The following is a 14,601-nucleotide window of genomic DNA, read 5'->3' on the forward strand; positions in this document are numbered from 1 at the left end:
TTTCACTCTGACAATCCCTTTACTGAAAAAAAGCGTATTTTCCAAAAAGAGAAGTTGATGCTTGCTTAGAGTATTTTGGTCGCAACAGAACTTGATTTTAAATATTTTTTAAATATTCTTCTATTCTTATTATTGTTTGCCTTCTTTTCCTTTAATTTAATTTTCTCCAGGAAAGTTCTGAAGACGCCTGGCATCCTGGAAGTTCTTCGCATGCCTGCACCAAACGCTCTCTGGGCGCTGGAGCCACGCATCTACAGACAGGAGGTGGATATTTTGGCCTAAGCTTTACTTGTCCTAGTCTCAAAAACCCCATTAGCAAGAAACCGTGGGCTCGCAAATTAAAAAGCTGGGCATGCAGGTTGCGGCATTCCAACAGCTTATTCAAGAGGTCAAGAGTCCGGCAAGGTAGTGTTGCTTACAGTTAGGCCCGTACCATAGGAACATCCCTTTTGGTTATTTCCGTACGTATATATTTCTTTTTAGTGAGTTAACTTTTTGTTTTCGTATTTTTTTTCATCCTCAAAAATGTTCCCTCACGTTTCTTGCACTTTCACTTTTTTGCCTTTTCTTTTTCTTTTTGTGTTTGTCTAGCTGTGTCATCACTGACACGTTGTAAGAGCATCGGACTTATCATTGCTTTATGTCTTTCATGTGAACACTGGTTTTTGCCTGAGCATGGCAATATGTATTTTAGCTGGAGACCGCACGTACCGTTGTATTCCTTTGCCCCCCTCCTTCACTTTGGTAGTAGGATTTCGGGCTTTCACTTTTTGTTCATTTTGCAGAATCCCCATAGCATTGTGCTCTCTCTAATATTTCTTCTAGCTGATGATGATGGTGTGAGACGTGAAGTACCTGATGCTACACAAAGGGTGGTAGAAGCACTGGCTGAATGTGCCTTGTCTGAGGGAACCTCATCTGGAACCAGTGCCTTCAAACGTGGACGTTTTCAGGTGTGTGCTGTGAAGCTGATAGAGAAGCCGTCATTACATATGAGCACCATAAACCAAGTTATGGTTCTCACAGGACAGGACCCGAGGGGTGTGGGGATGTGGCTTGCATGTTTACCTGGATTTCGGTCACCACGCTGTCGTATGTGGAAGCCAACACGGAGTCTATCGCTGTGACTCTTTTCTACCGTCAATGTGTGTGCACTGACTGAATAAGAGAATATGAGAGTCACTCTCACAGACTGGGCGCAGACTTCTAGGAGTGCGGGAATGAGAAGACGGGTATGTGTGCAAAGCACGTCCCCAACCTCATCATATGAGCACTGTAACTTAGTTTATGGTGCTCATAGGTGGTGAGAAGGGATTGTATGCGTTATTTAAATTTAAAAAAAAAATCCAGTTTTTTGTAAAGAGAGGGTGTCGCTCTTTGATAGCCTGTGTGTGATATTTCAGGTAAGTCACATTCAAGTATGTGTTCTAAAAGTCTTAGAGCTGAAATTCAGGAGGATTAGTATTTTTCTAGTTACGCTTCTTCACTTTACCGCTTTCACATAATAACGTTAAAGGGTTTCTGGTTCTTTAAAATTGGTAGAATAGGCCATCAATATAAGATTGGTGAGGGTCCAACTCTCCCCATGCCCACTGAACAACTGTTTGAAGAGACTGCATCGCTTCTTCATTATCTACATTGCTCCACACCGCACTGCTATAATGATGATCTTTATATGGCGCCAACGTATTCCGCAGCACTTCACGAGTCAGATGGAACATAGGCAAACTAAGACCTAACATACAATATTAAATCAATAGACAGTTCGAACAATAGGGGTGAGGGCAAGAGCTTATAGAGCCTGAGGAAATGGTGGTGACACAAGATGTAGCATTGCTTGTTCTGTACAGAGGTCCAGCCATGTTTTTATATAAATATGGTACTATACATAATCTTTATTTATATAGCACCAACATATTCTGCAGTGTCTACAAACAGGGGGAATAAAAACAAAACCACAGTTACATCTAGTAATCAGTTATTAGAGACGGGAGAGGGTCTTGTTCCAACAAGCCTACATACTACAAATAATGGGGTGGCGCAGAAGGTATAGGGGCTGGAGATGTGCACGGTATGGCCGCCTGCAGACGGCCGGGTCGGATCCCCTGGGAGAAATCTCGCAGCAGGACCCGACCCATGCTCCTGCAAGGAACAGTGTGGCTTTCACCTTCTCTCGCGGCTCCGGCTCTTTGATGTGCCGGTCAGCGGGCGCATGCGCAAAGCAGAGCCGGGGCGCTGGGAGTGACATTTCTGTGCGGGCCTCTGTGAAACCCGCACAGAAATAGAGCATGCCGCAATTTGTTTTCTGCGTGTATTTTCAAGCGGACATATTGCGGCCGTCTGCCTAGGATTGTGTTTTGTAAATGCAATCCTATGCAGGCGGGCAGGGGCGGAAATTCTGCAGGAAATCCCGCCGCAGAATCTCCGCCTGTGTGCATGGGGTCTATGGCAAGGTGGAAAGTTTGGGATGCTATACAAATAGACAGTGGTCAAATTGGGCCATATAGTGGCCCAGTCGGTATGACCACAGGGGGTGGTTGATTACTGCTGGCAGGGATTGCAGTCGGTAGGACAGGGAGCATGTTATCAGGCGGAGTAAAGAGGGTTTAGTTTAGAGACTATGGTATGCCTTCCTGAAGAGGTGCGTTTTTAGAGCACGCATGAAGTTTTGTGTTGGGGATTGCCCGGATACTTTAAGGTAGCTTACAAGGCGGGAGTAAACCAGTCGTTGCAATAGTTTGGAGATGAAGGGGAGATTAGAGATGGGCCGGTAGTTGGTAGCATCAGTCGTGTCAAGAGTTGGCTGCTTTAGCAGTGGGGATATGATGGCGTGTTTAAAAGAAGAGGGAAAGATGCCAGAGGTCAGAGAGGTTGAATATAGTGGTGAGATGGGAGAGGGATCAGAGGATGTGTGAGGGGAGTGGGTCGCTAGCGCAGGTGGTGGGGCGAGCAGAGGAAAGCAATTTGGAGACGACTTCCTTGTTGGTCTGAGTACAGACAGTGAGCAGGAGCTAGATGCAGTGCTGACGAGACTACAGTCAGGGCTAGTCTGGGATTGGAAAGTTATGTCCTGATGGATGTCATCAATTTTCTTTTTGAAGTAGGCAGCCAACTCTGCAGCGCTGAGATCCGTCACAGGGGGCTGCGGTTTAGGGCTGAGAAGGGAGTGAAAAGTGTTACAGCGATGGCCTGCTGAGGGGCAGCAGAGTGTACCTTGTGATTGAAGTCCAGGTGCCTGTGCAGTAGGGCTGCTTACACCAAGACTTCAATACATCATATGACCCATGACGTCAAATGACCGAGCCCACACAGTTATAGATTCAGCAAAGAATTCCTACCTGATGGTCATCAGGTATCTTTATTTATAACCCCAATACATTGGGTGAGTCACTGGTGATTGGACAGTTAACTATGCAAGGCTATTGGTTATTTTACAATTCAACATTTTATAGGTTAATTTAAGACATTCTCGTGTTCATTGGTTACATCACATTATCCTTAGTGTGGTTTCTAAATTCCAAGAAATATCATAGTTCATTGGACCGTTCTCAATCCAACCTTTGATTGCTCAATTAAATTGGACTTATTCTTATCCTTTATTTGCATACCCTTCAAGAAACTTAAGTCACAGTAAATAACCTCTTGGCAGGGTGCCAAGAGGCCAAGTGTAGAATATGTCCTTCTCTTATATCACCATATGTCTCTTAGTACATAGACAAGCTCAGACAAGTTTTTTTTTCTGGTATATTCGATGGTGTCTATCATGGCGCAGTTTAAATTCATTATATATATATATCTCAGTTGTCCATATTCAAATATCTTCTGTTACAAAAGTATCAAAGAGGTTGTGCGATACTGAGGAGACGAGAGGTGAAGTAGACTTGTTTGGCTTGTGGAGGGTGAGGTTGTAGGTTCTGAGTATCAATTTGTAGTGGAGGAAGTCTGCGGTCGTTTGCGACTTCCTCCACAGCTGTTTGACACTTCTAGAGCACCGCTGGATGTAACGTGTTTGAGGCGTGAACCTGGGTTTCCGCATTCTACATCGGATGGCTTGGGTCATAGGGGGGCGCCGCTTCATCCAGGGCATGTTTGAGAGCAGTGTTGTAGTGAGCGGCAGCCAGGTTGGGGCAGGAGAGCAGAGAGATGGGGGACAGAGAGGACTGTAGGGACTCGGCAAAGTCCTGGGTGTGAATGGCCTTAAGGTTTCTGTAGGTACAGTAGGTAGATGGGTCTGGAGAGAATAATTCAGAGAAAGAGAGGAGTTAGCGAAGCAGAGCAGAGCTAGAGGAAGACCAGATCAAAAGTATTGCCATCCTTGAGTGGGAGAGAACAAGGTAGGTGGTGAGAGATAGAAGCTGAGAGGCAGATGGGGTCATTAGTGGGGATGTTAAAATCACCTAGGATGAGGGTTAGAATTTCTCGGGATAGGAAGTGACATTAAAGGACTTCTGTACTGCAATACCTTATCACTAACAATAGCGTTCATAGGCATTGGCAAGCCAGATACTGTTGTCCCATTTCCATGGCCACCCATCGGCCTTCCGCTATTACATTGCGGGGTCCAATTACATCACTGAGGGAGCACCCTCCCACTGTGAACCCTTTTTGCATGCTGTGATCTACATAGATCGTGGCATGTAGGGGCTGTAACAGTGGGGATCGCTGTTACGTGTCCCGCTGTTGCAGAAGGATGCCGGCTATCTGTAAAAGCTAGCTCCCGCTGCGGATGGCGCGGGCTCAGCTTCTGATCCTGCACCATCCACGTGACGTAAACTTATGTCCTGTTGTGTTAGGGAGTTAAAGAGGTTGTCTAGTCAATTAATAGGGCTGCCTGTTGTAAAATAATCAAGTGAGCAGTACTTACCCCACCGACGGGATCCAGTGCTGCAGCCCTGCTGTGGTCCCGACGTTTGTTGTAACAGCTGATGTCACAGAAAGTCAGGTGACCGCTGCAGTGTCCCATTCCAAAACTGGTGGCATCATGGTGCTCAGGATGTGAGCGTCGAGAACTGGAGAATGAGCGGTGATCCTGCACCCTTTGTTGTGACAGCTGACATTACAAGAAGCCAAACGCTGGACAAGAGCGGGGCTGCAGCGCTGGATCCCGATGGCAATGGAGAAGTACTACTCAGTTTACTTTGCTATAGGCAGCCCTGTTAACGGGATTTTTTCTGGTAACCGGACAACCCCTTAAAACTGTGGTCGATCGGCATTAAACTGATTATCTGGGGTAGTGCATTCCAGAGAACTGGTGCAGCTCAGGGAAAGTCATGGAGATAAGAGTGAGAGGTTCAGATTAAAGAGGATTTAGTCTCAGATCAGTGGTAGAATTGAGAGCACAGATGGGTAGTAGGCAGAGAAGAGGGATACAGGGCGGTGCAGCACTGCTGAGAGTATTATTGATGAGTGTGATGAGTTTAAATTGTATTTTATGTTGGACCGGCAACCAGTGCAGTGACTGTCACGGGTTGGAGAGGCATTGGCGCCAGTGACTGTCACGGGTTGGAGAGGCATTGGCGCCAGTGACTGTCACGGGTTGGAGAGGCATTGGTGCCAGTGACTGTCACGGGTTGGGGAGGCATTGGCGCCAGTGACGGTCACGGGTTGGGGAGGCATTGGCGCCAGTGACTGTCACGGGTTGGGGAGGCATTGGCGCCAGTGACTGTCACGGGTTGGAGAGGCATTGGCGCCAGTGACTGTCACGGGTTGGAGAGGCATTGGCGCCAGTGACTGTCACGGGTTGGGGAGGCATTGGCGCCAGTGACTGTCACGGGTTGGGGAGGCATTGGCGCCAGTGACTGTCACGGGTTGGGGAGGCATTGGCGCCAGTGACTGTCACGGGTTGGGGAGGCATTGGCGCCAGTGACTGTCACGGGTTGGGGAGGCATTGGCGCCAGTGACTGTCACGGGTTGGGGAGGCATTGGCGCCAGTGACTAGCTCGGGGTGGGGATGTATTGGTGGATCCTGCTGCATTCGGGATAGATTGGAGACGTGAAAGACTGATCAGTAGTGAGTTGCATTAATCAAGCCGAGAATGGATCAGGGTAACAATATAAGACATTTTCTTAGGTTTCCACAGTGAAAAGAATGGCAGATTCTGGAGATGTTCTTGAAGTGGAATTGACAGAACAGCTCTGTACATTTAGTAGCAGCTGTGTCTGGTTTTATAGCTCAGTCCCATCTTTGCCATTTCTTAAAGTATGGAATTGTGCCTGGTAAACAATGAAGGAAGCAATGCGCCCCTTCAGTCAACTGATCGCCAGGGACACTGATGGTCGGGGTCAAACTAATCTAATATTGATTGCCTGTCCTAATGTGATAGTCCATCAGTTTGAAAGAACCAGAAAACCCCTTTTAATCACCACTTCATGTAAATTCACAGCTGGTAGTTCTGATCCTTAAACCAGCACAGTTGCTTAATGTTTTCACAGCTTATCTTCTATGATTTCCAATACACTGTCAATTGACCCCAGTGGTGATGTGCAATCAGATAAGTGCCAGAGTGCTGGTCTAAGATGATTATTGCTCAGTGTTATTACTCATGCTGCAGCTCCAAATTGTAATTGTGATAGGGCTGATATTCCCTATAACTGGGATAGCTTGGTGTACAAGAAAAGAAATATAGAATAAAAAAAGATGTACAAAAGGTACCAAAAACAGTGGTTTTACTGGTTAGCCTGTTGCTAGAGATGAGCGAGCGTACTCGGATAAGCGGTACTCGCTCGAGTAATTGGCTTTATCCGAGTACCGCTGTGCTCGGGGCTAAAGATTCGGGTGCCGGCACGGAGCGGGGAGCTGCAGGGGAGAGCGGGGAGGAACGGAGGTAAGATCTTTCTCTGCTTCTCTCCCGCCCGCTCTCCCCTGCTCCCCGCTGCGACTCACCTGTCAGCCGCAGCGGCACCCGAATCTTTAGCCCCGAGCACAGCGATACTCGGATAAAGCCAATTACTCGAGCGAGTACCGCTTATCCGAGTACGCTCGCTCATCTCTACCTGTTGCCTTGCAGCACTGGGGTCCTGGGTTCAAATCTGACTAAGGGCAACAACTGCATGGCGTTTGTGTTCTCTTCTTGTTTGCGTAGGTTTCCTCTCACTCCAAAAAACATGCTGGTAGGTGAATTTACATAGTGAACCCTCATGGGGACAGAATCCATACTTTCAAGTGATATACAGCGCTGCGGAATATGTGTATGCTATGTAAATGAGTAAAATAAATAGTAATCTAGCCAAACTGTTACTGGTCCTAAAGGCTAAAACTATTCTGGACTGATGAATGCATAGGATATACTGGGACAGCCATGAATTTTGTAGCCGAGTTCGAGGGATTTTGCGCATTGTTTCAAGTGGCCTCTAATAAAGCTTTCAGTCTTAACTTTTAGATGGAACTTTCTCAGTTACCTGGTGGCTTTATCCTTTCCCTTCTCTGCAGGTCATTACAGTTCCACAACAAGAGCAGTCCATCGCTGCTGAATCTCCCACATGCCTGGAGTCCGACAAACCCAGATCTGTGGAAGAGACCGAGTCTGCTGCCACTCGAGCTGAGGAAACTCCACAGTCCGCTAGCACAGCTGGTGAGACAGATGAATCTTCTCTTACCCCTGACCGGGAACTGGAAGAAACCTCTGCCACAGGCAGCAGCGCCCCGTCTGCTTCAGGCCTGTGGATACAAGAAATCCAGAAGCAAAGGAGCTTTACAAAGCAGCCTAGTAGTGACTCGGAAATGTCTGCAGCCCCTGGTAAAGCCCAGGGATCTAAAGTACAGGAGGCTGCCCAGAACAGCACCCCAAAGCAGAACTGCCTTCTCTACTCTCCATCCTCTCCCATGAGCAGCGATGATGAGTCCGAATTAGAGGATGAGGATTTAAAGGTGGAGCTGCAGAAACTTCGAGAAAAGTTAGTGGAATCTGATGTTTTCGGGACATTCAAAACTCTGATCCTTGCACTAAAGTGAAGTGTGGTAGAGGCCCATCCGCTTTATAGAATAACTATAACGCACTTCAAGGGACATTGAATCTAGAAATGAATGAAAATGTAAGGCCGTCTGCACATTGCGGAATCTGGAGCGGGTGTCTGCCTCCGAATTCCGCAGCAAATACCGCTCGTAACATGCTATTGAAAACAGCTTTTTTTTTCTTCTCTACACAAGCACAAATCAATTGCGAATTTCTGCTTGCGTAGAAAAAATAGCAGCATGTTCTATATTGGCGCAGATTCCATTGAAGCCACCCGATCCGCAAGTCTTCCGCAAATACATGGCTTGCCATGCGGACCGTCCGCTGTTCAGAGAAGATGAAAGGAAAGACGCTATGTGCGGACTCCAGCTAGGCACAGGCTCTGATTCCGCCCATGTGCAGCCAGCCTTAATGGGAGATGGCATAGAAAATCTACAAACAGCGTGGGCAAGTTAAGTGTTTTTAAAAAGGAGAATATTAAATGCAAGTTTCTGTTAATTTTACAGGCACATTCAGGAGGTGGTGAGCTTACAGGCCCAGCAGAACAGAGAACTACAAGACGTATATGTACGCTTACGAGCTTTGAGGGAGAACAAAGCACAGTCCTCTGACCATTCTTCCCAACAAATGTCCCCACGTCGTCCCAGGTCTCTGAAAAGTAAGCAGCGCAGCAGACCACAGTCTCTAAACCACATGGATAATGGGATCGGACATTCAGGTAAACTGGCATTCATAAATGGTTAGGACGGGGCAGTTTAATTATCACTCTATATTCATCTAAATAAGCTACAGATCATACGTATGCAGTCAAGATGAGCTGTGATCTCCTCTATTATAGCTGTGTGATAGGAGCTGTGTGATTATCAGTAACTGTGATAGGAGTGTCTGTATCCCCTTCTAGGCAGTTTTGGGGTTAGGGTCCGTGTAGCAGCATCACAGACTGAGATATTGACTAGTTTCAAACAAGATAACCAAGTAAATCTGAGTTGGTCAGAATTGAGATCACATGACCAGTTAAGGAGAAAGCGGCCAGGAGCCTCGGATAGAAAGGAATAACTGAGGTAGCACTAGATCTCTTATTATAGGGGGGTGGAACTACATAATCGGTGCAAAAATAACTGCTGTGGTCTTAAATGTCTGTCTAGTTTCAGTTATCGATGCTTGAAGGTAGACTTCAAACCTGCAGTTGTATTGGTCATGAGGTCAGGATGTGGACATGAATGGTGATGGTGATTTGCATCTATACAATGTCCCCATGATAAGTCTGAACAGGAAGGATTATTGTCAGGACCTACAGTAGGTGTATAGCAGCCTCAAACTTTGGACCTGTAATATCAAGAACTAGTAACTTGGTAAAGTCGGCAAGAAACTGTTTTCACAATTACTCTGTTTGCATTAAAGGTACATTCAGATATTATCTTTGGTAACTCTCCTTTGAGATTTTAGGCAAATAGTAATGCTCACTGCTGTCCTCGTCTCTCACCAGTATGTTCCGACCACGTACGAGTTTATGTATTCAGAGTGATCGAAGGACCGTTCGATATGGAGTCCTGTTCATTGTAAATTAATGATACATCTTTAATATTTAGGCTTCTAATGTAGCATTTTTGTCTTCAGATCAGCAATGCAGTGAGAGTAATTCAGATGCGTGCCAGCAGTCGGTTTCTGAGAAGAAGAGCCTGTTCACTGATGATCTGCACAAGCTGGTGGATGACTGGGCAAAGGATAATGCAGGCAACTTGCATCAAAAACCCAGCCTGAATCAGATCAAACTGACTCAAAACCGCCCGGAGACGGATGGCTGGAGTCGGGTTCATGAGGTAAAAATTGGACCCAAAATGTGTTCCTTAATATCCTTTAAGAAGTGCTTTTTTTGCTGTATAGAATAGTGTAGCAGGCTACGCTACTTTAAGTAGAGGCATCCTATAGAAACCATAGATACCGGATGGTACAGGATTTAATTATTTTTTCTTGGCTGTGTCTTGCGGGACACAGTGAAGACCTTGCATATAGCTCCTGCCACTAGGTGGCGGACACGAAGCGAATGATTTAACCCCTCCTGCAGTCACTCGGCTAAATAGTTTTTTTGCTTAGTGTCCATAGGTGGCAAACCACCTGCTGCAGGTCTTCAAGAGCCTGGAGTTCCTTGGACTTCTTGGGTCCACGGGGTCACAAAATATCCCTACTGAGGGACACCAGAGTTGCCCTAACTTCCATGCTGCTTCCCTACCTCCTGAAGGCAAGGTGGCACACAGCAGCCATAACTTTTCTGTGACCTGCCAGAGAAGATTCTTAAAAGTTTCTGAGCATCCTATCTGGTGCCCCCCAGGAGGCACTTCAGCTTCCTCAGGTAGGCATGTTCCTCTGTGAGGCCTCCTTGGATGCTGCCAGGCGCTTAGCTTGTTCCTCTGCGCTTTCCGTTCCCTTCTTTGGTGGCTAACGTCACCCAACTTCTCCCAGTGGAGCTCCTTTCTCTCCCTTCGCTGGAAAGTGATAACCATGGACGCTAGTTTCTTAGGCTTAGTGGGGATCCTCAGCAGCTTGATGGTGCAGGGACAGTAGACCGATATGGAATTGTCTCTCTACATCACTGTACTGGTACTCTGAGCTATCCGCCTGTCTCTAACACATCGTTCCCACATTCTGGCCGGTCATCCCATCCATGTTCAAATACATACACCACCAGGGTAGCACAAGAAATGCAACAGTGATGAGGGAGGCTGCCGAAATTCTCTGCTGGGCAAAGTCCTAGCCATCTTTGCCATCCACATTGTGGTCTAGCTGACTTCCTGAGCAGGGAAAGCGTAGACCCAGAGAGTGGGCACTACACGGACATATGCGCCAAGTGGGGTGTGCCAGACATGGATCTGATGGCATCTGGACTCAGTAGCTCCCACTTTTTGTGTCAGACTCATGATTTTCAAGCATTTGCAGTAAGTGCCTTAATGATGCCATGAAACTAGTTATTTCCTGTATGCCTTTCCACTGACGGCTCTAGTTGCACGACAGGGCCCAGCTGTCTTCCGCCTCTTTATTCCCATAGTTTGATGGCGTGGCTGCTGAACCCGCACTCGTGAAAGCTCAAGGCCCGGCCGACACCTCTAGCTTTGTAGGCTTATACGGGCCGCAAGGGGAGGCGGGACTGCCTATTGGTGCGCTGGAGGAGGTGCAACTTCCTCCCCCTTGTTTTGCAGCGCTATAGGCTGTCTGCTGTGTCCAGCACTGAGACCCTCTCTTCTCATCACAGCAGCCCCTTATGAAGGAGGACATAGCAGCATAGATCTGTCTCCGGATCCTGCTGTGCCGAAGCCTGCAGATCTCCCACAGTTTCCTGACACCTCATTGACCAGTCACACTAGCGAACTCGTATCATGATTGCAAATCTAGCTGTCGGGTCACCATGTCCTCCTCAAGACATAAATTGTATTATGGCTGGACTCTGCGTTGACATGCTGATGCAGTAAGTAAAGGCGTAAAGCGGCCTTTACTATCCCTCAGGCAGAATGAATGAACTACTGACGGAATCAGTATCTGATGACATTATGCCGTGAATGTGAATGCCGGGCCGCCTCATTGCCTCCTCCATAGTTGGAGAAATCGCATTGCTACCCAACCCAGTATTTGATGGATTAGGTGAAGATTGCAAGCATAGGCCACCTCATCTCCCCCCCTCCGGGAGTGGAACAATTGTATGATGGCTACCCTGTAAAATAATCATCGTACACTCGGCCACATTCTCACCCTTCATGTAGGAGCATCTATATCACTGTGTGACACCGTATCCATGTGGCCCGCAGTACTACAGTTGCATTACTGCTACATCCTATATAACAGGATCATGCAGTCTGGGGATGCTCCTTATTGGCACGGTGTCATCATACCCTCCGTCTCACATTATGTATGTCATTTTTGCTAGATAACCGGAAGGATAATTGCATACTTTCAGTCCATATCTAACCTGGTTATACCATGTTCTCAAATACCAGTCGGCTGGTCCCTTCATAACCACAATGTTATGACTGGTACCAGTCGGCTCATTCCCTCTTTCCGCAGAGCAGGTTATCATAAGCCTACTAGTCTCTATCACATCCGCCATTACAGCCTTCCTAACGTCTCCCATGAGGGAGTATTAACGTTGTGTTTAATCTCTGTACCGGCAGCTCTTCGAGTATTTACCTTCTCACTCCTCCTTGGCACGGAACAGTTCTGGAGATTGCTGTCCCCTTTCAGTCTGTGCTACATATGTAGATGTTGCCCAGCACTAGTATTGATCATAAATCCTTTACTGCCCCATACGTTACAAATCTCTGTTGGATTCTAGAAAACCGTGGTAGCATTTTAACCAAGGATGCACAGTACGATGGGACGCCCTGATTTCCAGTCCAACCTCTCAGTTACTGGCGATTTTTCGCGCTCAAGAAGGGCATTCTCTGGGCGAGGCTTCAGGAGGCTTGATGGGGTAACGCTGAGGTAGATTCTTGAAGCCCTTTTGCTTGGTACATCATCTTGGTGAGGACTGTCCTCACTTACTACGCAGTGCACCAGCAACGATAAGTGGTCCGCTCCAGCATTTACCATGGTGATCCTTTCCATAGGAGGAGTTAGTGGTTTACTACTATAATCAGTAATTCTGAAGCCTAACATTGCTGGAGTACATCTGACGTGTACATTTCTCTGTATGTGGTAAGTGTCCATGAACTAAAGCTCTTTGAAGTTGTTGAAAATGGCCTGTGCATAATATCTTGACTGCCGTTTCCTTTTGTCGCATTTGCTGTATTTGTTCCTAAGGTTAGGCCATCGGGCGTACGATTATCCAGTATGTTTCCTGAGTGCACTTTAGGGAATCCTCACAATGTTCCCCTGACAAAAGTTAGTCTCTTCCGTACTGGACACACTCTTTAAATTCTCTCTCACCTTTAAAAAGTAAATAAAATTCTATATGTCATACGAGCCGTGGCCATCCAGGCCTCCGACAACCCCATCCTTCTCCCAGTATCTCACTCTCCTCTTCTGGGAGCCGTCTCCCCTAGATGGAACAGTAGCACATACACTAGTAGCATCCTGAGCCTCTGGCACTGTTCGCCCTCCAAGGGGACTATTGCCCCTCTAAAGAGATTCTGTTCATTCCCTTCTATCGTTTTTGGACCGATCCCACAAGAATTTTTTCTTGTAATCATCCTCTAGTTTCTTCTGTCCCTCAGGCACCAAACCTTCTTAGTTTGTTCTCTGCTTGGAGCCACTCGAAGCGGGACTGCAGTAATGGCCTACCTAGCCAAACAGGTCTTCACACACAGAAAATAACAAAAACATCACTACCGCCATATCGACTGCATCCAACATACTAGGGCGCACGTAGTCCCACGCTGCAGCTCTGTTGACTTTCTACATCCAATAGTGGACAGCCAGAAAATCGGCATCAACACTCTCCTGACCGTCTACATCCAAGAGCAGGCAGCCGGAGAGCCAGCACCAACTGTCCCGAATAGAGCCGCCCAGAGCATGTGTCCTGCTATTCTGGGGAAGGCCAAAATAAAATCCCCTTTTCAGCGTTGGTTCACTTATGATCGGGGTTTGCCTTTGTTGTTAGGAAACCGGAGAACACGGAGTACTTTCCTCTTTTGCCTTTCCTCTCTATTCTTCAGCCCCTTTCAGGATCAAGTCTGTCTCTTCCTTCATCTTCTACATAGATCAGTTGTCAGCAAGCATAGCTCTGACTACCACCGCCGGCTAGCCTGTCCATATCTGTTTTCAGTGGGGCGTACTTGTTAAAGCACAATGGCATCACCCTCCCTAATTGATACCACCCTACGAAATTTGCAAGTGTTTTCTTGATGATCGGCAATTTCTTCTGCCTTCCTAATGATGGGAACGCTTCCAGCCTTCATTATCTCTGTCCTACAGAAAGCATTACTTGCAGCCGCCATGGGACCTGTCGCTTACTAGCGCCCACTGGGAACAGGCTGACCACACCATTTTTTTTCTTCTCCCACCCGTTTGGGTACTGCTCTATGGTCTGCTGCGTCCCCAAACGATACTGACGAGAAGACAGGATTTTTGTTACAGTAAAATCCCTTTTTCGTCACGTTCATTGTGGGACGCAGGACGCACGCAGTTGGTTATTCTAGCGCTGGCGATGTTTTCTCAAAAAGGTTTCCGCAGTCCGGCCTGGTTTTTAGCAAGAAATATTTGTTTTCTTGTTGTAGTCTGTACTGATCAACTTCATGTGTGTGTTCTCTCCTACTGCTTATGTACTACCCGATTAGCTCCGTGCCTGCAGGAGGGGTATAGCTGGTAGGAGTGACTAACTTTGCTTAGTGTCGCCTCCTAGTGGCAGCAGCTATACCCAAGGTCTGCTATGTTCCCCAATAACACAGACGAGAAAGGGATTTTACGGTAAGTAACAACAATCCGGTTTTATTGAACCAGCAGGTACCGAGCCTTATACCTCCTAGAAGCACAAAGCCAACCTCCAGCCGATCATAAAATTCTCAGACGATTGTATACCATTGTAAAAAAAAAAAAAAAAATTAAACACCTAAAAGAAGTTGCTGTAAACTAATGATTATAACGTTACTATAACTAAGTGATTACAATATCGGAGCAAAAAGAGAATTTATTGCAGAGAACTGACCTCTTGAAAGGAGGCTCT

General features: G+C 46.9%; 1 protein-coding gene across 3 annotated transcripts in view; it reads left to right on the forward strand.

The window, feature by feature from the left end:
• Positions 1-14,601, forward strand: part of WNK3 (WNK lysine deficient protein kinase 3) — a 114,088-nt gene that overhangs the window by 91,326 nt on the left and 8,161 nt on the right. For all 3 annotated transcript variants that reach the window (XM_066580561.1, XM_066580562.1, XM_066580564.1), the window contains exons 19-23: positions 171-264; positions 826-953; positions 7,430-7,893; positions 8,459-8,670; positions 9,570-9,772. In XM_066580561.1, coding sequence (XP_066436658.1) covers positions 171-264; positions 826-953; positions 7,430-7,893; positions 8,459-8,670; positions 9,570-9,772 — 1,101 coding nt within the window. The remainder of the gene's footprint in view (positions 1-170; positions 265-825; positions 954-7,429; positions 7,894-8,458; positions 8,671-9,569; positions 9,773-14,601) is intronic.

The sequence above is a fragment of the Eleutherodactylus coqui genome, chromosome 10 (assembly GCF_035609145.1).
Source record: "Eleutherodactylus coqui strain aEleCoq1 chromosome 10, aEleCoq1.hap1, whole genome shotgun sequence".
Lineage (NCBI taxonomy): Eukaryota > Metazoa > Chordata > Amphibia > Anura > Eleutherodactylidae > Eleutherodactylus > Eleutherodactylus coqui.